The sequence below is a fragment of the Amblyomma americanum genome, chromosome 3, assembly GCF_052857255.1.
Source record: "Amblyomma americanum isolate KBUSLIRL-KWMA chromosome 3, ASM5285725v1, whole genome shotgun sequence".
In the NCBI taxonomy this organism is placed as follows: Eukaryota; Metazoa; Arthropoda; class Arachnida; order Ixodida; family Ixodidae; genus Amblyomma; species Amblyomma americanum.
Window position 1 is genome coordinate 69,081,469 of NC_135499.1, and position 27,454 is coordinate 69,108,922.

Sequence of the window (27,454 nt, forward strand, 5' to 3'; positions counted from 1 at the left end):
CAACGGCAGTTTTAAACAGTTGTGTACAAAAGTAGACAGGGAAGATATCACTGCACAGTGCTGCAATGAATGGTCGCGAAAAACAAAGCACAGGCAAAGGTTATAAAAAGTCATTGTTCGGCATTTACATTTAAGCTGTGTTAGGAAGAATGCTTTTTTGGCGCTGTGGCATGTGCCTTTACGTGTCCCAATGTATGCGTGTGCTATCAGAGATGTCACAGCAGTCTGCTCAACAATCCGCTGTTCGACCATGGTATATGAACTTGCACTAACATCACATTCCACATGCAAGAGTTGTTATTCTCTTTGTCTGGGATTTGAGCAAAAATTTTGAAAGGAGTGACAAAGTAAGTGAAGATCCGGTACTAAGTCTTGACACCACTACGGCATGTATTAACTGAGTTCGGAGCATCTATGGGTCATCCCCGCAAATTTATTAATCTCATCCACACACCTAGCCTTCTGCCGACCCCTGCTAAGCTTGCCTTCCCTTGAAATCCACTCCGTTACCCTTATGGGGCCAGCAGTTATCTTGCCTTCACATTACATGCCCTGCCCAAGTCCATTTCTTCCTCCTGATTTCGACTAGGATGTCATTAATCCGCGTTTGTTTCCTCACCCACTCTGCCCACTTTCGGTCTCTTAACGATATACCTATAATTTTTCTTTCCATGGCTCTCTCCATTGTCCTTAGCTAAAGTTGAACCCTTTTCGTTAGCCTCCACGTTTCTGCCCCGTAGGTGAGTGCCGGTAAGGTACAGTTCTGTACACTTTTCTCTTCAGGGACATTGTTAAACTGCCATTCATCATCTGAGAGAACCTGCCAAATGCGCTCCACCCCAATCTTATTCTTCTAGTTATTTCCCTCTAGTGATTCTAATCTGCTGTCACTACCTGCCCTAAGTAGACGTAACCCCTTCCCTCTTCCACCACCTAGCTACCAATTGTTAACTGCTGTTCCCTTCCAAGACGGTTGAACATTACTGTTAATGTTGCACATAAAGGTGGCCGCAGGTGGCACAGGACAGGGTTAATTTGAGAGAGATGGGAGAGCCCTTTGCCCTGCAGTGGGCGTGGTCAGGCTGATAATGATGGGTCATCAACCTCAAGGCAGAAAAATGTAATCTGCAATTTATTATGCATTTGAAAGGCACTATGCCACTCATTGCACCATCACAGGCAATCGACCATTCTTCAAGATATTCCTGATAGCCAAAATTACCAACAGGTCCCTCGCAACAAGAAATAAAAGCGATTGGGCCCTGAGTGCAACATCTTGACCGTTTTTAAGGAAATATATACATATCTTTGTAGCGCATTTTTTCCACTCGCTCGTGGAGGGATAACCAACAGAAAAATATTTTAAAGACTATTAGGGACTCCCTAATGCGAAATCTGAACGCAGCTCGGTGTGCTTCGGCAGCGCGAAAAACAGGCTCCTCTACTTCGGCACCGCGAACCCCTCGGTGCTCTCCGCGGAGGCGATGAAGTCTGCTCACACAACTCGTTTAGCAGCAGCGGCAGACGAAGCATGTCCACCGGTTGCATCGGTCATTCTTCAGAAAGCTCTGGCTGAGGCTACTTCGTATTGTATTATAAGCAGACTGTTTATAGTAGGAAGACAGTGCTGTGAGCGGCGTGGCCTACGCGGACAATTTATTGCGTGCAGCACATTTAACAGCAGCTCCCTCCAATGGAGCGGAACGTGGCACGACTGCGAGGAGGGAGCGCGTGGCTGCGGGTGGTCGCGTGCCGCCGCAGACATCCCCTCCGCTCGCCACCCTACCTCCGCTCGTGCGAACTCATGCTGTGGTGATGGACGACGCACACTGCTCGCACCACTTTCATCATAGAGTTTCTTACTATTAACTAGAGGGAAAGCTGGCGCCCCGCCTATGGGAGTTTGCATGGAGCTTCCTCGAGACCACCTGTACCACCATGGGCGCTCTAAGCATCATGGGGCGGAGAGCTACTGACCGCAGAACCACAACTTTTGGCCAAAAATAATGAAAAAGCAAACGTTGTTCGATAATCAAGAATCCCCCTAACATTCAATATCCTGTCTATAAATTGCCACAAACGAGCAGAAAAGCATGTAAATGTAAAGTTTGCCCGAAATAAGCGATGGCTTGCTCTCCTATTGGCCAAGTATTGCAGACCACAAAAACCAATATTTCGTCCTTAATAGGCGTATTTTTAAAATGAAATATGTTCTCAGGAAAACTGCAGTGGCTTAAACACTTTAAGAGGTTTTTTAATGACATTTCAAAAAACAAGAGTCATTTATTTGCGTCCTGTGCTGTTCCGTTTTCGCTACTATGGCTTTTGCGCACTACGTTCGCGCCGAAGTCGTCTGCGCGCGGGGCGCGCCGTGGACGGAATGGCACATCTGAGTAACGCCACTCTGCGTTCCCTGAAAAAAACCCGACTGTCCCGCACTAAGTAGCTCATCGCTCCATGATGCTTTGAGCGCCCATGGTGGCCGAAGTGCAACGCCGCCAGCTTTCCCTCTAGTTAATAGTAAGAAACTTTGTCTTTTATAGTGCGCGCCATCTCAGGCGCCAACCCTGGCGCGGTCTATGAGCTAGCCGCGGTACTCTCGTTCTGTCGGTTTCACCAGCAATGGAGACGCGGCTCAACCCACGAACGGGCGCTTAAGAACTGCGCTCTTAATTGTTTTCGATGCAGCCGCCTCAACACTGCAATACTCACTGTTTGCTATAATTGGGTACAACTCAAGAACGCAGCTACAAATACTCCTCGAAGGAGACCTTCCAGTCAATGGCATCGACCGGGTCTCGTGACGTTGCTGTTAATCCCATTTCAGAGAGGTACCCGCCTTTCACCTGTGATTTCACGCTTGGTCATTGACCACAAAGTAATGAAAACCGGTCCATGCCAATGGCTGGAGGGCTTCCTTTGAGGCGCATTCGTCGCTGCGTTCTTGAGTTGGGTCCGACTGTAGGGAAGGTATTTGACCACGCTGGCATTTCACCACAAAGACGTAGCGCATCGCAGAAATGACGACGGACGAGTTGAGGTGACAGAGTTCAGAAAATTCTCACTTTCTCCGTAGCATACTCAGTGTTTAGCTGCGTTCTATCTTCAGCATTCTAAGCCGCGCAGCAGTTGATCCACTTACGTGGCCGTATGTATGGGGCTCCTGTCATGCTGTAACAAGAACAGTCCATCAGGAAATGGTCCGTCCAGCAAAAAGGGGACCAGTACTTGTTGAATGACATCGACGTAGGCATCGGCTCTGAATGTCCCTTCAATTCTGTGAAGCGGTCCAAGACCGTAACTTGTAATCGCACCCCACACACTGACCGCACAGCGGCCGCTGGCTGCAACGTTGTGTATGTATTCTTGGTCATACCTGCACGTATGATGCATGCATCAAACTGTTATATTGTATTAACTAGTAAGTGCGATTTAGCACTACACTGTAAAAAATTTTTTCCAAAAAAACAGACATTTTCTGGCAGCTGTCCTGCCAGAAAATGTCTGTACAGTTCTGTTTTCCGTTTTTCAGTTTTTCGGTTATTTTACAATGTTAGATTTTTATCATTTACCGAAAATCCCTGTAAAATTTCTGTGAAATTTCATTTTCTGTTTCAAAGCAAGTTTGTGATTTTCAGGTTTTTCTTTCTCATTATTTACTGAAAGCTTGTAAAATGTCTGTGAAATTCATTTTTCTGTTTTCAGTTATTCTGTTATTTTACAGTGTTTCTTTTCTGTCGTGTACAGAAAATCTGTGAAATTCACTTTTCTGTTTTCAGTTATTCTGTTATTTTACAATGTTTCTTTTCTATCATGTACAGAAAATCTGTGACTGCAAATTGAGTTTAGTTGTCTGTTTTTGGCTGCCCTGTTAATTTACACACAATTTTCTTTTTGGGTTGCAGAAAATATATTTGAAATTCCTGCAATGTTCTGTTTACTATTAGTTGTTCTTTTATTACAATTTTTTTCCCCGCACAAAATACGGTTTCTGTGCAAGCACAAGGGCTCATTAAATTACAAATACGATCTTTGCGTCGTTTATACCAATGAAAGTGTGATATTACATAATTCGTTGCTCGAGGGAAGTTGCGTGTAGTAATTTAAGAATATCTAAATATGAGACGTTTGCACAACACACTGATTTTCATCAGTATAGCATTGCCTGAGAACCAAAAGCCAAGCAGCTTGATATGAATGAACACTTTATTAAATCGAAAGTCACATCAGCATCAGCAGTCTTCTATAGTTCGAAAACTATTTCTGAGCCCAACATAATAAAATGTTATACAACACAGCAACAGAAACTAAAAATCTAAAAGTCATAGTCTTTCAAAGCCGTTACGAGTGCAGCCACTCTTGGTGACAGGCAGTGCTGCTTCCCGCCATTCTTTTGCACCTTTGTTCCTCTTGCAGGATTAATACCTGCAATAGCCCTGAAACAAAGAGCCACGAGCTATCACTAACGACCAGGCACAAAAACTTAATTTTTATAGTTGAAAGACAAAAATATATTCGTTCTACACTTGCACAACCACTCTGACAAGGGCGGATGTGTTAAAAAAATCAGGTCTCATATATGATCCGCTACGTAAGAGGGGTAAAAGCTAAGTAAAAAAAAAACACTAATATCTTACCTGTTCCCACCCAGAAATAAAACTCTAGCTTTGTGAGGCGTCACTTTGCTGCTCAAACCTTCTTTTCAAGCTCCTCATAGCGATAAAGCAGCAAGATTCGTTTTATCAACAACCACAGATCAGCATGACTCACAGGCAGTGCTGGGCGGAAAGAGCATACGATGCTTCTACAATGTCATTGTTTACGAGGCATGTGTTGGAGTTTCCGGTCATACAGGTACCATTGGAAACAGAAGTATCTAGGATGCTACTGAAGTCATTTAAGCACCTTGCTTCTCAGTGATCACCTCATTTTACTACCACATATTGAATGACTTGAGATCGACTTTCATCTCCACAAGTGAGGTTTTGATCCAGTGGGTAATGATAAAAGTGTCAGACTCGTTCGTAGCTTATGCACCCTAGGAACTCATAGCCACTACAGTACATGTGGCCCTATGAATGAGGAGGATTGAACGGATAAAACAAGTAGAAACGTGCTTTAGTAAAACGTTAGGTCTCTTTTGCCTACCTTGCTACAACGGTTTGCCATGTCAGGACGCACCCCTCTCTCATAAAAAACAGCCTGAAATCCGTACCCCGATTCCATTACCTTAAGTGTGTGTGTGTGTGTGTGAGATGCGGCAGAAAAAGAGCGGGAGAGACATTTTTCCTTCCGATTGATATTTTATATACAGGGTGATTTTTGTCACTTTTGAAGATATGTTTTAAATACTTAGCTACGTCGGTGTGGTCTTCTGAGCTGCACTGTACAGCAAGGCAGACATTAGGTGCCTCAAATGTATCTGTAGTTACATAATTAACTTTGACTGACTTTTATTTTTCATCTCAGAAGCAAGGTAGGTTATGTTGCAAAATTGATGGTCGTCAACTTTGAATATGAGCTGTTTTTAAATACTCCTAAATGGCAGTATCATTCCAGACATCGACCAACAAAAATACACATACGAAAGCTCGTTGAGTCAGCTTTCCACCATTGCATATTCATAGAAAAATCGCTTCTCGCACTTCTAATGCATGCAGCAAGTACAGGCACAGTTAGTGTATTTTTATGATGTATAAGTTAACTAGATTTCGGCAAGAATACGATGCGCAGTTACGGCATTGTATAGATAGGTAAAGTGGGCCAGCCAATTGAACAAGCTTTCCTTTGAAATACATTGCCGAGTAACAAAATTTCAAAATAAGCCTAACCTTCGATGTTGCCAGATAAATTTTGCAATACAACCTTCCCTTTAAAAAGCAGAAATAGTAAAGTTTGTTAGCTAATTTAAGCTGATTAATCGTCTAATTATTCATCCTTATGAGGTACATAATGTCCACTTTGCAGTACAATCCAGCACAATAGAAAGCACCGGCGCATTTCTCACACTTTTTAAAATAGAAGGCGGCAAAGGTTAAAAAAAATTAACGTTTATAATACAGTTGCGTGCTTGTCACTTGCTTTGTTTTTGGTGTTGTGCTTTATTATAACAACAAACAAAATACCTGATCTCAGACATTCACCTTTACTAGAATGCATCCTTGTCTGTATGCTCTTGCATTAGCCTTCCAGCAGAACTAATAGACAGCACACAGGCGTGATCCCAAGCTGCTGCTGCGGTTAACTATAGAGATTAAAGGTTTCTTTATGACGTCTCGCTGTTTGACACATATTTTCAAAAATGAGACTGGATAATGAGGGCATGTTATTACGTCAGTCAATGGTAAATCAATTATTAATTTCTTGTACTACAATGTTGCTAAAACTCCCTACCTTAAAGCAAATTTTCTTCGCTGCTGCTCCTATACTACAGCACACTACCAAATATCTTTAGCATTATTGTGTCCCAGTGCTAGTTCAATGCCAAACTGAAGAAATGCCAACTTTCACCTCTATAAGCAAACTTCATTGACAGTATGATATTCACAATGAACACGCACACTGTTCAAAAAGTTTTTCAGTTGAAGTGCATTTTCTTCACGTACACTCAGTTTAGCAGCGTAGTAACCGCTTTTCTAAATAAGGTTTTGGAAGATTGGCAGACTGCAGTATGCATTTGCACAGGGCGTGCTGTGACGTCAGGCAAGTGTACAGGTGAGTGAACATTGGCTTCAGTTCTTACCTCTGTGTGAATTCCAAGCACAGGCTCGTCTCCTTCTGGTACTGGATGTTAAAAGCAAAATGGGCAAAGAACAGCAGCTTGAAGGCCTCGTCTGGCTTCGATGCATGAAGCACTGGATGGGTGTCCACGCAGATTGCGTATGAATTAGCAGTGAGAAAAGTCCATCCTGGAAAAGAGTTGGAAGGAAGCATTATTATTCGCTTTGTCCTTCTGTTTTTATTATGTCTTTCAGTTCCACGTAAAGTCTCTTTATTCAGAGGGGTGGGTCCATCACCATTAGGTTTAGGAGGATAAGTGAAAAACGAGGAAGGGATAACGACGAAGATTGCATTGACCTATATATGATAGGCACATCGAGCCAGCAATACTCATTAAGCATTTCAATCAGCGGGAAGTATCTTTTAATAAATTGCATACATTTGTCTAATATAATAAAGATTTGCATTTCGGACAAGGTAGCACCATATAGTGCATTTTTCAGCAATTTTTTTAAGAACTGCCCCTTTAGTCAGTCATCAGTATCTTACCTTTCACGCAGATGAAAGGACAGCTTGGCAGATCCCCCAAGTCATCGTCGCTGGCCATCTCCTTATATGAAAAATCCAATTCACATGTGCATTAGCATTAGGATCAGTCAATGGCAAGTAATAAAAGAAAAATGTTGCCTTAAGTCCTCAACACAGACGCCATTTCACTTAAATATGAGTTACCATTGCGTCGCACGCTAAAACACACCGCAGCAAGTCTGCTGGCTTTGAGGATAAATTTTTGTTTATGGGCAAGGTTGACATAAAACTTCCAGATTTTTCTGTTATCTCAGTTATCTCAGTTAGAGACGTGGGTAAAACAATCACTGCACTACTGTTATAAAAGGCAGTGCTGACTTGGTTATTGGGAGGAATAAATTAATGGGACACTTCACATTGTGCAATAACTTGCGACGACTGCAAGGAAATAATGCAAACTACATTTGTCAGTTTTTACCTCTGTTAGCTTGTAGAGCAGCTCTTTGTCTTCTCCGAAGATTGCGAGCAGTAGTAGTGGCATGGCTTCGTATTCAACTACCCATTGACTTCCTGTTAGTTTTGGCAGCTTCTATTTCTTGGAGACAAGACTTCACACATTCTTTTTTTACTTGGCTGTGTGCGTAACGAAAAACTTGCCGTCCAACAGTCTTTAGTCCGTCATCGAAAGTCTGCAACATTTGAGCCTAGCAAGATGTTTACGTGGTTGGTCAGGTGCTTTGCCTGACACAGAAATGGCCAGCTTCGCTCAATGTCTTGAATATTTTTGGATGCATTGATAAGCTGACGTTGTGATGCATAAGTCTCTGACATGAGCTGTGCAACCATGGTCTCATCTGGAAACGCAAGCCTGAACTGCGACAGCAAGTCGTCTTTTTTCTTCTCCTGTGAGTCAGCAGTCTCGTCAGATGGAAGCTTTGGTTGCCATGCCACACACCCATATGAGTCTCTCTGAATCTTCACTTGTTTGACACTCAAGTCCAGTTCATCGTCCGGTTCGAACTGATGTGGCTGCTCAGAGCTTGGCCTTCGTTTGTTGCTAACACAGTTTTCAAGTTTCCACAAGAGTGTCTCAATACCCGAGCCAATTACTGCCCCATTTAGGGTGTCCTCGAATGTCTTCGGGTAATGGCTCACAATTTCAGCTGCGATGGCCCTCAAGATCTTGCGACCTGGCTTCCTGTTTATGGCAAGAATATGGTCACTCACAAGTCGTACCATTTCATTCAAGTCGCTCTTTACTGGACGCTTCCCTTCTTGGCAAGCCTTCATAAGCTGTGGTGGGAAAACCTCCCAAGGTGTAGAAAAGCTTGCACACTGTGTGCTTGTAGGCGATTGAATGTCGTTGGGAGAAAGTGACACTGGTGGGTTGGGCGTAGCCGCTGAGTGAAACCTTTCAAGAAGAATCCTTCTGCTGATGGGCTTTAAAAATTGCAAATCCTCTTCAACCACATACTTCAGATGTTCCAGGGACTCTACACCACATTGCTGCAGCTTCTGGACTGTCAGCTCTACAATCTCCTTGTCCAGGGCTGGCAGCCAGTTGGAAATTCGTTGTTCCAACTCCATTGCAGCTATCTGAAACACATTTTAAACTCCATCAAGTAATCCATGCTTCAAAACAAAAACAGGATAACTGTAGCGGGCAAGGTTGTACTGGATTAATGGTGTGTTGTCAAGCAAGCTGTCGAGCTCAATGCACTTGATTGGACCGTCATTACTTAAGATGTTAAAATACTGCATTCCTGGTTCATACGATGTACTAACAGTTTTTACAAGAAAAAAATGCCGGGCATCTTTTGACAGGATCAGCTGTATTTCCCCAAACTTTAGTTCGCCGTTCTGCCGTGACATTACAACTAGCATTTTGCACTCATACAACAGACCCCGAATAGTTGCTTGCTGTGTTGAGAAAATTTCCCCTTCATCAGAAACAACTTCCCGAACTTTGTTCTGAATTTCAGGACTGCAAAGGTTGATCATGAAAGTAGATGCATTGTCGAGAACGTCAGTACTGCTTCCTGTGTTCTTGTAAGCTTGGAAAAGCTGATGCCGCCGAGATAAAGTCAACGTCAAATTCTTGAAATTTTGACAATTTCTAGCACATTTCTTGAAGTAGCTGTGTTTGCTCTCGCATCGCATTGTCCACAATCTGATCAGGGGACCAAACTGCATAATAAGCATTGGATAGTGAAGAAGGTAATGGTGTTTTGGCCTCAATGGAATATTTGGGAACAGAGCTGCTCTGCTTGTCATGTAATCTTCGATGATATCTTGGAGCCTCATAGCCATTGCACTTGTAACTGCTGGCGCAGTAACTAAAAGAACAATTTCTGACAGCAACAGAACCTGCTTCCAGACCTCATTCTCTGTAGACTGAACGGAACCGACTAGGAAGAGGGGAAGAAAACGAACCATATTCCAGTTCTGAATAGCATGGCCTCCAAGTGATTTTTTTACAGGAACCTCACATGGTCTGTCATTGAGGCCGCTGTGCTTAAAAGGAAAGCCACCTATACGGTTATTGAGATCCTCTAGAGAAATCCACTCACAAACTGTGACAAAATATTGTATATACAAAGAAAGGTCGAATGACACTATGCCTTCAAAAAGATCGTGTGCCAAACAAGGGGGAAGCCCTGGTGCACAAACGTCGAAATACTTCAGATCGTTGAACAAAGACCTAAACTTTACTCCCTTTTCTGCACTTAAGGAACTATCGGCTGCTAAGGTTAGGACAGCACTGTTGTAATTGTCTGGTGTTCTCAGCTCGAATACACCTGACAATGCAAGTGGAGAAAAGAGGTCTCTTCTTTCCGCCAAACAAAACCTGCAGATGTGTGTTGCATTGCTAAAGTTTTCAACAAAGCCACCAATTCCATGGCTTCCAAGATTGTCACCGAGGATTGCGCACACTGTGCCAATCAGACGTGTGCCCTTTGTAGTGACGACTGTGCCTGCTTCGAGCTTTTTCAGATCATCAATCAGGGGTGCAAATATTTTGTCTTGACCAAAGTATTTAAAGTAAGTCTCACTGCAAAGCAAGCAGAGCTTGATGGAGTCAGTTGAGCATCTCTTCCATGAATAAAGATTGCCAAGAATTAAATAAACTGCAAGCAGCTTGTGCTTCTTCTTCGCAGAACCGAGTGGGTTTACGACTTCGAAAGCATCCTGGAAAAGAATTAGCTTTAACGCTTTTGGATGATCCTTGTAAAGTAAAATAGACTTGAAAACACTGCCATCGGTGAAGTCTTTCATTACTCTGTTGGTGTTTGGTAAGAGTTCATCACACTGCTTAACCACAGCTTCATTTTCTAGCATGGCCTCCAGTGTTTTTAATACTGGCACGTAATAGAATGTTGCATCCCTATTTCTTTTGTTTCTTCCCAGTAGTATTGTAACAGGCTCCACAAAGAGAAAGCGTTTCTTGAAATGTAAGTTACGGGTGTGCTTACTGCGGAACACACCACCCGGATCTCTGTGCACAGCTAAGACAAGATCTCCTTCAAAAGCTTCGTCGATTATCTTGTCAACTTCTTCACTGCACACAACATGTTTGAGCCTAGCTTTAAGAATGGAAGTCATCATCGAAACATTAGCGGTCTGAATGTCATATATAGCCTCTGCTATCAGCTGCACAGTGGATGAAGGAACGTGACGCTCTGACAGCAATCTCAGGTATAGATGAGCGAAAGCATCAGTAACTTCGTCACTGCATGTTTCCTGGCAGTCTCTGGGGGAACCTTCATGAGTACTTGCAATTGGAGCTTCTTCAAGCTCGTTGTCCCAGGAGTTCTCAGCAGACTGAATATTTCCTGTGACAGCTTCTGAAGCAATTGCACTGACCATAGTTTGAACCTGCGATTGTGGAGCTGAGTTTGTAGCCTTTACGTGGTAGCGTGAAAGGTGGGAGGAGAAAGAAGCCTTGTTCTTGTACGCTTTGCTGCAGTTCTGAAATGGGCACTTCACCTCTGTCCCTTCGGTAATGTGACATTTCAAGTGTGCCACAAGAGATTTATAATCTTTGCAGAGCTGAATGCAGGCATCCACAGAGCACACGAAGTCACATCTGTGAACAGTTATAGCACTGCGGCTTTCGCCTTCTGCACGTCGTGCTTGTCTGTGTTCACGGCATATGTGGCTGTACACGCTGCCGACTTTACGGAACGTCTTGCAACAACTTCGAAAAGGGCACTTGACGCGGAACTGGTTCACATTTTTGTGCAAAGCGATGTGCTTGTAGAAGGAAGAGAGGGACGAAGTAATGTTGCTGCATATGCTGCAGGAGTACATCGCTGAAAAAACCAGAATGGAAATAATTAAATTTTTATCCACATAACTTTAAGATTGTTAGCTATACAAGGATAGAAACTGGGAGAGTATGGGAGTATGGGAGATGTGCACTTAACCTGCGCCACTAGTTCTTGCCGCCACAGCAGGAAGTAAGCCACCTTTCTTATTTTTCGGCTTTAACGCGTCGCCTTAATTGTACATTTTTTGTCGATCGTGATGCTCATCCTTCCTGCGCTACCACGATTGTACATACGTTAGATAAAAATTGCCTTGAGCTCAGTATGATCAATCATTAATTGGGAGACGCCTCGCATGCTGACTTTCAACCAATTAGTATAGCAGCACCGTAGACACTAATTTGTACTGTAAACAGCATGCATTTGAATACATAAGCTTGAACACACCTGTACTGAACATGGTAGAAGTCGTTTTCTTTTTTATACTGAAACCCAAACAGTGCCTTACATAGGAGCTGTTATTTAGGCTTGTTCTCTGGTATATGCATCTGTCACGCAAAGTAAATGGATGATCAGTGTTAGCTAGTCCACGTTGTACTTCTATCGTCGCATTTGCTTTGAATACCGCGGCCATGCACTAGTGCGTGATGATTGCGGTTTTATTTTGGCTTAGTTACAGGCTCTCTTGACTGAGCTGCAGCGTGATTGCGGATGCCTTAAGTTAGTATCTACTACTTTACAAAGGCCGGGAGCCTTCCGCTCAGGTTGTGAATGCATTTCTGCCAGTTTTTAGCGCGAAAGCACTAATCCGGAGGTTCCTACCCCAAGAAAATTCTGCTCTTGCTTACTTGAGAAGCAGCTGCATAGCAGCAGCTGCATAGGAACACTATAACAGTTAACCAAGCATAGTGATGACACTGTGCCTACACATGATAGCCATAACCAGGGTCAACCATGACCCGAACATGAGTTAACTTGGAATTTGGTGCCCGGGCCACCGCCAAATTTCAGCATGGTTCACCCAAAAATTGACCTCAGCCAAACTGGACCAAAACTGATTATAAGTAATCAGTTTTATTCGATACAAGTATATTTAGTCCTCTGCAATGTCCAGTTCAAGTACTGTTAATTTGATTACATTCGGAGAATTTTGGTTATTTAAGTCACTAATTACTCTTCACTAATTAGCGGTCACTAGTCAGGTACTACTAATTGTTAAATTATTATGTCAAGTTCAAGTACTGTTGATTTGGTTGATTTTCTGGTAATTTAATTCCCTAATTGCTTTTGACTAATGAAGGGTCACTTATCAGAGGTCACCATTTCTCCTTTACTACCTCCAGGTCAAATACCGTTCGTCTGATTACATTCGGAGCATTTATAGCCATTTTATTCACTAATTGTTTATCGCTAATTAAGGGTCGGTAATTAAGTGTCAGTATTTAGTCCTTTACTACCTCGAGTTCAGGTAGCGTTCATTTCATTGTAATTTAAGCATGCTGTCAAGCATCTACGCCGTTTACAATTCTGCGCCAGCCTCCGAAGAGAACTGACACGTGCGGGTGACCGACGACCCGTTCCCCGCATAACATGCATCTCACCGTCCAGAACTGTCCGTAATACGTGATATAGTCCAATATGGTAGTCTCATTAGCCGACAAACAGATCAAACAGCATATTCAACATTAAAATTTTCAGATTATATTTCACAGCCATAGCAAAAGCCGTGTGGAATCTATTTGACGCTTATGCCGATACAGCGGCGGCGACCAGGCCGCCGAGCCTACTGAGGCGAAGACATGCTCCACCGCAATACACGGGGGAGCGCAGGCTGCGTAGCAACCGCAAAGCTGGAAACGAACGATCCACCTCCGGGTCGACGTTGCTTGTCGACAGCTAGGCAAGGGCCAAGACCGCAGCTTTGTTTACTCGAGAAAGTTCGCGTACGCATGCAGAGTCTGAACACTCGTGAGTTCAAAGATACCGTGAGCCGAACGGCCTCCGCTCAGCCGTAGCTCCACGTGAGCAAGATGCGATGCCGCTGCATTCGGAACAACAAGCTGACGCAGGGCTGGAATCTCGCTAGACTGGTTCGGCTCGCGCGAGTGGCCGATGCGCCGGCCGAATGACGACAGTCGGCGCGGCGGCCAATGCCGCGAGCTGAAGCTCAAGCGAGAACCCGAGCCCCGGCAGATCTCAAATTTAACGCACACACCACGTTAAAACACGCTGCAAAGATTTCAGATAGCCTTTAGAGGCAATCGTGAATGCGATGAAAATTAAGGGCTGCGTGGTTTCGGTAGCGAGGCCGCGGCACGATTTAGAAGCTAGCACAATGAAATATGGAATAGACACACGACGCTTGCCGCTACGGCGGCGTCCGCGGCGGCAAGTGATTCGCGCGTGAGCGCTCGTCCTGTTCGTTTTAACTTTTAATTTAACTGCGTGTCAAAGCTGCACCTTCACCATGAACAGTTTACGGAGCGTAGGCAGCTTGAAACCGCAAGGCGGAGGATGAAAGTTACGCAGGGCTAGGGCTTTCCCGCTATTTAGTGAGATGCGAGCTATGTGCCCATGCCTTAATATTTCGCTACAGTAATCCACCTCCATCGCACGCAACATCTACAATATAGTTTAGAGATTTGCACCGGTGACACAAAGCAAATCACACTGTATCAAGTGGCAGAGATTGTTTGTTCACTCACCTTTCCAAATGAAACGAATAAATCGATGCACGAAGACACCAAACCCCTCTTCATGCGTAAGTCATCTTGCGAAAGTGCAGCTCCGCATCAAAAGCAATCACATAGTACTAGTTGTGCGAAAAATTTAGTTTACTACACTCTAGGCTTTAAAAAATAAACGGATGTTTTTAAGGTGTTCAGGTGCATTATTCGTAGCTTACTTCTTAACAGAGACGCACGTGACTAGACCACGGCGGTCAAAAACAAAATGTCTGTTTTTTTGCTTGATCACCTTTCTGTTTTTTCCAGTAACAGATTTTTTCCGTGCGGCAACAGTAAATTTCTGCAAAAACGCCTGTAATTTTACACACTTTTTTTACAGTGTAGTTTTTCTCATGCAAAACATTTGACAATACAGACAGGCTGCATGGCATTAAGCCGAACCCGGAGCTTCCTTGAATGTAAATGTAATCAGTCTACTTTTTTTAAATATTCTTTGGAAAGTCTAGAATTACATTTTTTTCAAAAACCTAAAGCAGCAGTTGACTGTGGTTGGTGCATGCTGCACAAGTGTCGTGTCATGCATTCACTGGCTTGGTTCAGTTTATAGGGGTTTAAAGTCCCAAAGCGACTCAGGCTATAAGGGACGCCTCAGTGGACGGCTCCGGATAATTTCGGCCACGTGCGGTTCTTTTATGCTCACTGACACTGCACAGCACACCGGCCTCTAGCATTCCGAATCCATCGAAATGCGACCGCCGCGGTCGTGATCGAACCTCCGTCTTTTGGGTGAGCATCCGAGTGTCGTAAGCACTGAGACACCACGGCGGATATATGCATTTCTTGGTTCCTTCGATCAAATCCCTGCTGTCACGATTGGGACACTATACTGTCCGTTCTACTGTGCTGCGAACATTTCATTAAGTATTCTTACCTGGTGCCGACGATTCTCCAAACCCGCTGCTGCTGGTCCCACCGTGTGACAAAGGTTGACTCGTCGGTGAAGACGACCAGCTTCCATTCAGCTTCTCCCCACGACATGTGGTTACGTGCAAATTGAAGGCGCTCTTGCCGCTCCCGTTGACTTACCAGAGGCCTCTGGCAAGCACTTCGACTGCGAAGTCCTGCCGCATGAAGTCTCCGGCGAATGGTTGCTACAGACGCAGTTAGCGCGAGCTCCTGCCGAATTTCTTCAGTGGTCAGGGTAGGCTCTAAATTTGCAGCTGCCACAATCCAGAGGTCTTCATCCCTACTGGTGGCAGGCGGCCTTCCTCCTCTTGGGGCATCCCCGACGCGCTGCTCGTCTCTATAAGCATGTACAATGCGATCTACGGAGTACCTTGAGCATCCAACTATTCGCACGATTTCCCGGCGGCTTCGGCCACCTAGAGATAGCGCAATTATGCGCAGTCTTGTGTCCATGTCAATGCGTGGCATGGCGCCTGGCTCTCGCGACGACCAGCATTCAACTGGGCAGTCGGCGAAGAATGCTTTTGAAGGCAGTCTTCAAATTCTTGGAATGTCCAGGCGTCCCTCACTAAGGTCACACCCGAAGCCACTTTTTTTCAGTGTGCCGCTATCACTAAGCCGGCCTTCACCAACGACATCCACAAGGATATACTTGGAGTCACTGTCGACGACGGCCATGAGCCCAACAGAGTATGTGCCCTGAAATGAAAAGCGTAGCACAGACAATTAGCACAGGTGGCATCACACCTAGTCTGAAATGTTCAGTGTGGCAATGACAAGGCATGACTGCATGCTATACAGCATGGTACAGTAAAATCTCATTATAAGAGACACTGTTATAAGAGACATGTGAGATTGGTTTGGTTGGTTACCCTGTTTGCCATGTTAACAACTATGCACACAAGAGACACCGGTTACTGTATGTCGTTTCACAGATAGCAGGCAATGCTGTGAAGCCTAAGGAAATAGTGCGTGCGCCGCGAAACTATAATAGATGCTGTTGGGCACTCAAGTGTTCGGGCTCTCTAGCATTACTGTAATGTTCACTGAATGTGAACTATTTTTAGGGCATGGACAGCCTCTGCAAATAGGTACGCTAGCTTTGACAGCGTTGCCTGCTGTGTATGAAATGGAGTATAAGGAGCTCATGTATGACTTGTCCAATTATGCGTGGCTCCAAATGTGTATACAAGAATCATGTAGTCAATGCCAGTTAATTCAGACATATTTCATAACTATCTAAATGGGTGTAGCGTACTGAACATGCAAAATTTTACCTTGTAGTTGTAGAACTTGCTCCCGGAGTTTGGAGGGCAGACGATGGCCACGTGTTTTCCGTCAACCGCTCCCAGGCAGTTCGGAAACTGCCATCGCAGGGCAAAATCCCTGGCAATTCCTTCCCACTGCACCTTTGTAAATGTCTGGAAGCAGTCAGCAACACTTTGAGTGAGATAGACAGCACCAACCTTGCAAAATGCTGCATGACCAAAAGCCAACATCCAATGACAGACCTGTGGAATACGATTTTTTTTGTAATATTTCCCCTATTAGGTTCCATTCAGTGCAAGAGCACTACTTCACGACGAATCCTAAAAATCCCGAGGGGACTATGAAGCCTGTTGAAAAGCCGCTTTAAGCTCACAACATGAAAAACTGCCACATGAAGGGTACACCTCTGAGAGACAACCAGCGCCAACTCTCATAGCAGAGTGGAAGAATATTGCAAAGACCTACCTCACCTGCGTGAAATGATCTTTCAGTCGTTCTCAAATGGCCCGACATGTTTCGTGGATGCATCGCCGTGCTGTCTCGATGCCCACGCGGAACGCAAGAGCAACATTGCAAATATCTTGCCCTGAAGCCAGATAGCTAGAAAACAGAGAAAAAGGATCAACAAATGACGTAACCTTGCCTTGCAGCTCCGTTTTTCAAATGTTTTCGATTATTCCGCCAACGTCTCAGTTTTATATGCAGCTTTTGTAGAGGTATGGCTGGGAAAGTCATTTCGTGATGTGAATCTCCTCTTTTCTAGCAATGCTAGATTACAGGTTTACCACTTCCATGCATTCAAATTTTGCCCGAGTCTCATTTGTTCTAGTGCACTGCTTCTGTTACCTTACTGTGTATCTGTAGTGACGCTCTTCACTAGCTTTATTTTGTTCCTTTTCAGTTCACTTTCGTCATATTTGGACTGTCCTTGGCGGCATTTCCTTGCTTTCTTTTTAAGTCCTCGGGTGCTACATCCCTGCCTTCCTGTGCCGTTTACCTGCATTGCTAAGGGTTCCATACTCTTTTGGTCGTCTTAACCATTTTGATTTTGTTCTGGTTTCCCCAGTTAAAACTTATTGCTTTTAAATGACTTCATTTTTTTTCTTCGCATTTTTCAGAACATATTTTGGAGCATTTAGCACTGTTTCGTTTGCCTTAATTGGTTTCAGCTCTGTAAGCAACAGCTGCTCCGGTCTCTCTCGCCCTTTCATTTTTTTCTTTTTTGAGGGGACCATTGCAAGGCTTAAAGGGTAGCATATCCATTTCGAGAATAGAGCATGCTATAAAGAACGGGGGTAGCCTAAAAACAGTGAAGAGGAAACTAGGCATAGGTAAAAGCCAGATGTATGCATCAAGAGACAAGCAGGGCAATGTCATTAGTAATATGGATAAGATAGTTAACGTAGCCGAAGAGTTCTACACAGACCTGTACGGTAGCCAATGTAATCAGAGCGTTAATGAGAAAGACAGCAGTGCACAGCAATGCGTCATCCCGCCAGTGACGAAAGATAAAGTAAAGAAAGCCTTAGAAGCAATGAAAAGAGGAAAAACAGCTGGGGAGGATCAGATAACAGCAGATCTGTTGAAGGATGGAGGGGACATCGTGCTAGAAAAACTAGCCACCCTGTATACGCAATGCCTTATGACCTCTACTGTACCAGAAGCTTGGAAGAATGCAAACATTATCTTAATTCATAAGAAGGGAGACGCCAAGGACTTGAAAAATTACAGGCCGATCAGCTTGCTATCGGTTGCCTACAAAGTATTATTAATGTAATCGCTAATAGAGTCAGGGCGACGTTAGACTTTAATCAACCAAATGATCAGGCAGGCTTTCGTAAAAGATATTCCACAATAGATCATATTCACACCATCAATCAGGTGATAGAGAAATGCGCAGAATATAACCAACCTCTATATATAGCTTTCATTGATTACGGGAAAGCATTCGACTCAGTGGAAACCTCAGCAGTCATACAGGCATTGTGTAATCAGGGTGTAGAAGAGCCTTATGTCAAAATACTGGAAGATAAATATAGCAACTGCACAGCTACTATAGTCCTCCATAAAGTCAGAAATAAAATTCCAATAAGGAAGGGCGTCAGGCAAGGAGACACGATCTCGCCAATGCTGTTCACCGCATGTTTACAGGAGGTATTTCGTGGTCGGAATTGGGAACAGTTGGGAATAAGAATAAATGGAGAATACCTAAATAATCTGCGATTTGCTGATGACATTGCCTTGCTGAGTCACTCAGGAGGGTAACTGCAAATCATGATCAATTAGTTAGACTGGCAGAGCAGATCGATGGGTCTAAAAATTAACATGCAGAAAACCAAGGTAATGTTCAACAGCCTAGCGAAGGAACAACAGTTCACAATTGGCACCGAGAGCCTAGAAATTGTGACGGAATACGTCTACTTAGGGCAGGTAGTGACAGCTGATCCGGATCATGAGAGGGAGATAACTAGAAGGATAAGAATGGGGTGGAGCGCATATGGCAAATTCTCGCAGATCATGACTGGCAGTTCACCAATTTTTTCAAGAGGAAAGTGTACAACAGCATAATCTTACCGGTACTCACATACGGGGCAGAAACGTGGAGGCTAACGAAAAGAGTTCAGCTTAAGTTAAGGACAACGCAGCGAGCCATGGAAAGAAAAATGATAGGTGTAACGTTAAGAGATCGGAAACGGGCAGAGTGGGTGAGGGAACAAACACGGGTTAATGACATCCTAGTCGAAATCGAGAGAAAGAAATTTGCAGGGCATGTAATGCGAAGGGAAGGTAACCGCTGGTCCTTAAGGGTAACGGAGTGGATTCCAAGAGAAAGTAAGCGTAGCAGGGGGCGGCAGAAGGTTAGGTGGGCGGATGAGATTAAGAAGTTTGCAGGCAAAGGGTGAATGCTGCTGGCAAAGGATAGGGTTAATTGGAAAGACATGGGAGAGGCCTTTGCCCTGCAGTGGGTGTAGTAAGGCTGATGATGATGATCCATTTCGCCAAGCTATCACACAACTATGTCCCGAAATGCTTCTCGGAATGTATAACTCAAGCTTTACAAATCTCAATGCTATTGCCAGTCGCTCGCCTGGCTCCAGGGGCTCTCTCACAACATGCTTCCGTGTGAGGTCTGGCAAAACAAATCTCAGCACTTCATCAAACAGCACTGGAGTCATCCGGAAAAACTTTCGGAAAAGTTCGTGGTCATCTTCACGCATGCGATGCATCTGTAGAGGAAAAATATGTGGTTTGTTATGCCAGCTATCAAAAACCAGACAGCATCACTGCAATACACTGTGATGCTCTATTATAGCACACCTATTGTGGGTGGTTTCTGTGACTGAATGCAGCAGTTTTGTGTACAGCGTCTATGAACTCTTCAGGGTCAAAGAGTTTCATTTTAGCTGCACAATGGAGATATCACGATGCTATTAAAGTCCAAAGGGCCTTGAAATGCTAGGTTTCTTCTGATTGGAGAGAATCTTACTTGAATGCTTCACTACAAGAAGCATTCAGGGAACATTGATTGCACAAGTGAAAGTTGTGGCCTGACGATCTGACGGGGTGTGCATATTATTTACGCCAGCTGAGGTATTGAAGTGGTTTTCAAAGCTGCATCTTGTCAATGTCAGTGCTTCTCTTCTGCCACACTTGCTTTATTATTTCAAAGTTGCGGTTCAGGTGTCCAAAGATATATGAGACAGATACTGCGCCATTTCCTTTCCCCAAAAAACCAATTATTATTATCTCTGCAATGCAGGCACTACACTTCTGCATGAGCAGTGCAGAGGCAGCCAATTTTTCTTGCCCATTGGTTCTCCTGACACTGTTTTGCAAAAGCAATGTGCCCCGGAGACCACCGAGAGGAGCCCCGACTTTCGAAGACCGCGCTTATTCGTCAGTTGCCAATGTTCGAATACACTGACGTGAAACTCCTTTGCCTTTTTTATGTGATTTCTGTTGGCAATGAACAACTTTGGACCATACTTGTTGCTTCACATCTCCAACGGTGAATGATAGTTGGCCTCCAAGTGGAACTCAACGCTTTAAAGAGTATATATATATATATATATATATATATATATATATATATATATATATATATATATATATATATATATATATATATATATATATATATATGCACTAAATGTCTAGCATTCAGTTCGGATGGAACATGACTGCAATTTTAGTCCCATCAAACGCAGCAATTACCGGCACTGCAGTTCCACCAGTACCAAAGCCTCCATTCCTTTTTGGCACTAACTACCCACTCCCACCCACTCCCGCTGTTGAATGTCACTTATGTTAACGGTATGTGTGGACAGCACTACTGAACATTAAAACATATATGATGGCGTATTGGTAGCTGGCTTTTTTTTCATAACCATTACAGCTCAAATCCAAGCAGTTATGTTTGTTTCAATTTGGGTTCGTTGTCACAGAGTGGCAGTTGCTGTTCATTTTGGACATAGCTACAACAGCGGCGAACTTTTCTTTTTGACAGTGCACATACGACAATGGTACCTGCTGCTAGAATTCCGTCAGCACGTACCACTGCACAGCACCACAAAAAAATGTGATTATACAAGGGAGTGTGTTGTCGACACGAACATGTTTATTAAGGACTCTGTGCGGACAGCGGCAGTGGTGTTTTAGTGTTCTGGAAACGCATTTGGTGTGCTGTGTTAGTGGTGTGCGTTTGGTGTGTGCTGGACCTCTGCGGTGTGTTGTGTGCTGGGTCCAGAATCGCCACAAATGATAGTCGGTCGGCTGGATGGCTTGAAGATGAGTATGACGGGAGCAGTTTTTCATGGAAAAACTCTTGAGACATGGGGTCCTTGTCACATATATTAAGCAGCCTAAATTAAAATTTAAAGGAAAGAGGTCTGAAGAAGACTACGTGGATCAACCGAAGAATAAATAAGAGGAAGAAGCATTCGGTGAGGTGGAGAGAGATGATTGGTGGAGAAGAGAAGGCGACGACGACAAGGCTTACGTGGACTAACACCGAGGCTATAAAAGGTCGAGGGAGAGTGAGGAACGGGGGGAACAGCAGAGAAGCGGAGGCTCCGGCGGGTCAGGTACACATCGGCTGGAAGAGAGCGACGCCTGCTACTCCTCCGGTGAGCTCGCGTTCTACGACTTCGCATCGTGGTCCCCTGCCGTGCCTGAGCCCGTTCCAGGGAGTCAACAGAGGACGCTACCACCTGCTACGGCCAGGGCTGTATCCAGCGCTGTTGCCACCCATCCGAGTGGTGCCCCCAACGCCAACAACACCGACATAACCTCCACGGGCGCTTGGACCTGGAGCTTGTATGACGCAGCCAGCACGCCGCCAGCAACGCCAGACTCCGCCAGCGACGCCAGCTCGAGCACGCCGAACGCCGCCTCGACGCCGCCTACTGGATCCATACAACGCCGCAGCCGCATCGAACCAACCGTGAGCACGAACGCCGACCGCTAATAGTAGAACGCTAGTAGTAGACGCTGGTATCAGTGTGCCCGGGTCGTGTGTATTTATAGTGTTTGTGTTTTGTGTTAGTTTTGTTAGTTTTGTGTTCTACTGTGTCACGTAGGGTGTATTAAATGTGCGTTTTTGTGGGTATACCTGTCGCCTAGTTTATTCTTTCGGTCTGAGTGTTCTACGGGGAGATCCCTGGCAACAACGGACATGCAGGGTCCTTTCGGCGCCATCGCAGACTAGATTTCCCGCCTATTCTCTCGGCGATATCAAATACATCTGCAGGGAATAGCGCCAAGTTCTTTCTGTAAACAGGCTATAGTGGGGAATACACAGCTTGGGGTCAAGGCAGTCGGTTCATCTGAGGGAGCGTATGCATGCGCTGTATTCTAACAAGTTATTGCCGCGGTTGCCGCTTTAATGCGAGCATTTGGGTATCGGTCCGGAAACAAGCAATTATGAGAAGTGCAGTTTGTGCTGTCCCACTAACTGTGTTTATTTTCCTTGTTCGTTCGCGCGGTCGGCTTCGTTATTGAGCCATCTCTGTGCCGCTACTATGTATACATATCAACAAAAAACGCTTATGCGAGCATACAACTTTATTTTTCCCCACAAATCACACTTCATGGTTCTGTTCTAATTCCTAAGGGAAAAGACACAGACAACCGCATATTACATAGTGCGTGCAACACTCCACCCTTTCACACTTTTGTCATCGATTGTAAGCGCCGACCAACACACTGCCACGGATCTCCCCGGAGAACACTCGGACCGAAAGAATAGACTAGGTGACAGGTGTACCAACACAAACGCACATTTAATACATTCGACGTGACGCAAACTAGAACACAAAACTAACAAAACTAACCCAAAACACAAACAATATAAATACACACGACCCGGGCACACTGCTACCAGCGTCTACTACTAGCGTTCTACTATTAGCGGTCGGCGTTCGTGCTCACGGTTGGTTCCATGCGGCTGCAGCGTTGTATGGATCCAGTAGCCGGCATCGAGGCGGCGTTCGACGTGCGTGTGCTGGCGTCTCTGGCGGCGTTGGACGTGCTTGGGCTGGCGTCGCTGGCTGCGTAGTACAAGCTCCCCGTCCAGGCGCCCGTGTAGGTGATGCCGGTGTTGTTGGCGTTGGGGGCACCACCCGGATGGGTGGCAACAGCGCTGGAGACACCCCTGGCCATACATAGCACGTGGTAGCGTCCTCCGTTGACTCCCCGGAACGGGCTCAGGCACGGCAGGTAGTCCACGATGCGAAGTCGTAGAACGCGAGCTCACCGGAGCAGTAGCCGGCGTCGCTCTTTTCGAGCCGATGTGTCCCTGACCCGCTGGAGGCTCCGCTTCTCTGCTGTTCCCCCCGTTCCTCGCTCTCCCTCGCCCTTTTATAGCCTCAGTGTTAGTTCACGTAAGCCTTGTCGTCGTCTTGTTCTCTTCTCCACCAATTATCTCTCTCCACATCACCAAATGCTTCTCCACCAATCATCTCTCTCCACCTCACCGAATGCTTCTTCTTCATCTTCTTTATTCTTCGGTTAATCCACGTCGTCTTCTTCACACCTCTTTCCTTTAAAGTTTGATTTAGGCTCCTTAATATATGTGACACACACACACACCTCACGCAGTTGTCTTTTTCTATTCCGAGTCATGCGCTCCTTGTAAGTTTGCTCGGCAGACCCAAAGCCTTCGCTGCCTTTGTTCATGTTTTTCTGCGCACTCAGGTCAACCGCACAGTAGCATGATTTCGCACGCCGCGTAAAAAGCTGTAAGAAGGCGTGGAACAGCGGTTTTCGTGCAAAGCGGCTTGATGTTTTTCCGCCGTCAGCGCATTCCCGCGGGAGCAAAAGTTACCCACCAGCAATTTTAATAGCACCACTTGGAACGGTTTTTTTGCTTAGTGTTTTCCAACTTAAAACACGTTTTGGCGAAACAAAATATTAGCTATTTGTATCGCTGCGTATTTTATTTTGTACAAAAATTTAGCACACGGTCCCTCACAATGCACATAAATTCTCTCGGGCCGCCCCCTGCTCTAATGGCTGATTCCTCTTTGCGTCAAGTAGTGACGTCTCATCGTTTCGTCATTTTTACGTCACTGTCAACAACTTTTCACAGATTTGTAACAGTTCCGTAATACTGCCCCTGATGTAGTTTCCGAAGCTTCATCTTGTACCGATTGTGCAAAGGATGTAATGTCCGGTGGACATTTCCAGCAGTTTGCAATGTGGCTCCTCAAACGCGTTGCATTCGGAAACACGTACTTGGCCCAGCAGACCTGCACACTGCTGTTCAATACGTCAAAAGTTCGCTCAAATGTTCGAACGAGGTCTCATCATGGTTGCGATGGCAAGGAATCCAAGACCAATGCCGCACGCCGACACGGCAGTCCAGAAGAATTGAGGGCACCTCACAAATCACTCACTTCGCTGTCGCCGGACCGCTCTAACAAAACCAGCATTAGCGCGCGTTAACGTTGCTAGACGGCGCCATTTGCAAACACAGTTGCCAGGTTAGCAATACTAAACGGACTAAAACCATCAGATGTGGAGTTAAGACGTTGCAAATCAAGAAGAGTGTTGCAATATAGGAGTTAACGACAAGAAAACACGCGGAAAATTCATCCGTTTTCAAAATACAGTTGGCGTACTGTTCTATGCCTGTTTCTAGTATTTTTCAATGTTTCCAATATATCCGAAGAAAACTGTCTTTTTCATTGTTTTTTTCCGGCATTAAAAAATTTCTAGAAATTTTACATCCCTACCCATGACTCGGCAGTTTTTGCAACCCATTTTACCCATGGCTTAGCACTTTTCGTGAGCCATTTATGACCCATGACTCAGCACATTTTTGGTACTCACTTTGTGACCAATGACTCAGCATTTTTTGTGACTGATTCAGCTATATTGGAACAATTTTGTGTCCATAACTTATGATCATGACTTTGGTGACCACAACTCAATTCCTTCCTCAGACAATGATTCCAGTCATGACCATATTATGATTCTGGTCATGATTTCGGACTCATGGCAATGACTCCCGTGACCATGACAATGATCTGACACTGTACACGTATTTATTTAATAATTGTCATATGCATTCAATCATGACTACCATACACTATCAACTATCTGATAACGTGATATCGTGCGATCATCTTCCTTTCACGTCTTGCTTCCAGATTTTGCTTCCACATTTTTCTTCCGCTTTTTGTGGACACGTCAGCTGCCTACATAACCTAGTAATGCGTTCGCATTTAAAAAGGTGAACCAAAGGTAAACCGCGTCGAACAATGCTTAACAGAGCTTTCGCTGGGTCATCATCATCATCATCAGCCTTACTACACCCACTGCAGGGCAAAGGCCTCTCCCATGTCTCTCCAATTAACCTTGTCCTTTGCCAGCTGCATCCACCCTTTGCCTGCAAACTTCTTAATCTCATCCGCCCACCTAACCTTCTGCCGCCCCCTGCTACGCTTACTTTCTCTTGGAACCCACTCCGTTAACCTTAAGGACCAGCGGTTATCTTGCCTTCGCATTACATGCCCTGCCCAAGCCCATTTCTTTCTCTTGATTTCGACTAGGATGTCATTAACCCGTGTTTGTTCCCTCACCCACTCTGCCCGCTTCCGATCTCTTAACGTTACACCTATCATTTTTCTTTCCATGGCTCGCTGCGTTGTCCTTAACCTAAGCTGAACTCTTTTCGTTAGCCTCCACGTTTCTGCCCCGTAGTTGAGCCACAGCCGCTTTTTACTTTCTGCGTGACATTCCTGCGCTGGCTACTCAGCAAATTGGAGGGTTATGTGTACCCATTGTCGTTGTAAACGGCACATTTTCCAAACTGTGCAGTTTACTGTATGGACAAAAAACTGAGGTCCTTATTTTGGCAGTGCGCAAGGGAGCGGTGCTTGTCGTGTGCACAAAATGCATGGACATTGAACGCTCAATGATTCCGTAGGTGCCTACAACGCAGGCAGCATCGGGAAGGCTAACTCCAAGCGATGGCAACCTACCATCAGCTGCCTACGTTTGGTCCTGCACATAGTCATTGAAGCAGGCGATATATGGCCATAAACTTCTGTCTTTTGTGAAAACCTGATGCCAGGCAGCGTAGCCCGGTTGGCAAAAGCGCTCTTTTGTCCACATATCTCTTTGCACTGCAGCTAAAAAGCACCGCCGGTAGTCCGGTACCATATTTCAACGATTGAGGATGGTTGGGATTCAGCAACTCGGGGTTCTACAACGGGTATTTGTTTCTTAGGACACGAGCGTTTTCGGCCTGAAAATCGGAACCGTGACCTCATGTGAGGCCACGAGGAGTCAAAAGGTTGCGACCATATACACGCACTCAAGGCCTCGCGTTATAGAGTACACATGGCACCTTTGTGACCGTCGGCTCGATCGGAGGAGAAAACAGTGAGGCTCCAGAGTTCCAAAAAGGGCTCTTTTATGCACGGTAGCAAAAAAAATTGACAGTCGTGGGAAAGCACACATGAGCTACTCAGCGCAATCTTAAACCGGAAGTGGCTCACAGTAATTGCGAAACCAGTAGCTAAAAAACCGAAATGAATACAGCAAAAACGGCTGAACGCGCCTGGTCACGCGGCATTTATCCACGCGCGCCTTGATGCGCTGCATTTCAATGGACGCTTACTCCCGCCACTGCGGCATTCAATGCTCCCCGTCAAAATCCGAATTTGTGCACATTCTTTGTTCCCTAGGCGCACCACCAAAACGGAATTATCTCTAGCCAGCGGACCGATACCCGAACACGATTTGATTAGAGTACTTGATCTCTTCATCACAAACATCGATGAGTTGATATAGCACTAGACAAACTGCCCAATGTGGGGGACCAGGTGGGCCGGATGGTCCGCCGGGTTTCCAACAAAAGCGGAGGGTTACGATGCAGACACCCCGTAGAATATCTGTTACGGGTCCAATTGGACTTATTTTTGGAAATGTGGCGGAGAGTTTGAAGGTTCCTTCACTTCCGCCACTGGTTCGCCCGGTATTGCACTACCTCCGGGATCGGCCTTGTCTTTAGCGCGTCTTTACTATCCTGTCTTTCTATCCCATCTTTCAACACTCCTACTATCTGCACGTGGTAGCGATTATGGCTCGGCTTGAGCCAGTGAGCAGGCGTGTGCACTTTCCTTTTCTTTCTTCCTGGCAACAACAGACAGACGCACTGCGGATGGCGCATGCATTCGTGATCAGTTGTCCTCTACTCGACTCCTTACCTTCACCTGCGCAAGTTTGACGAGAACACCCTCGAGGTGATTCTCAGAAAAATGTACAAACGTGCCTTCGATCCCCTGGTGAACACGTCTAACCAGCGTCTCATGGGCCTGGGGATGGTAAACAGTCAATGAACTCCAAGAGGCACACTTGACCAATCAATACACAAGACCTTCATGGATGGATGGATGGATGGATGGATGGATGGATGGATGGATGGATGGATGGATGGATAAGGCTGAACCCTTTAAATCGGGCGGTGATTCAAGCCACCGAGCCATGACTTGTGAAACTGTACTCTTG

At 45.2% G+C, this 27,454-nt stretch overlaps 2 protein-coding genes, 1 long non-coding RNA gene and 1 pseudogene across 3 annotated transcripts in view; 2 read left to right on the forward strand and 2 right to left on the reverse strand.

The window, feature by feature from the left end:
- The window catches only part of LOC144123035 (uncharacterized), a 132,754-nt gene that overhangs the window by 14,332 nt on the left and 90,968 nt on the right, over positions 1 to 27,454 (forward strand). The gene's annotated exons all lie outside the window — the stretch shown is intronic.
- On the reverse strand, positions 4,306 to 7,736 carry LOC144123034 (uncharacterized). The gene is made up of 4 exons (XM_077655956.1): positions 7,727 to 7,736; positions 7,270 to 7,330; positions 6,743 to 6,908; positions 4,306 to 4,436 (listed from the first exon to the last, which is right to left on the reverse strand). The coding sequence occupies exons 2-4, from the start codon at positions 7,325 to 7,327 to the stop codon at positions 4,316 to 4,318; spliced, it is 345 nt and encodes a 114-aa protein (XP_077512082.1). The 5' UTR covers positions 7,328 to 7,330; positions 7,727 to 7,736; the 3' UTR covers positions 4,306 to 4,315.
- On the reverse strand, positions 7,927 to 14,272 carry LOC144126350 (uncharacterized). The gene is made up of 2 exons (XM_077660415.1): positions 14,222 to 14,272; positions 7,927 to 8,844 (listed from the first exon to the last, which is right to left on the reverse strand). The coding sequence occupies exon 2, from the start codon at positions 8,833 to 8,835 to the stop codon at positions 7,927 to 7,929; it is 909 nt and encodes a 302-aa protein (XP_077516541.1). The 5' UTR covers positions 8,836 to 8,844; positions 14,222 to 14,272.
- Positions 26,835 to 26,955, forward strand: LOC144126388 (U2 spliceosomal RNA; annotated as a pseudogene).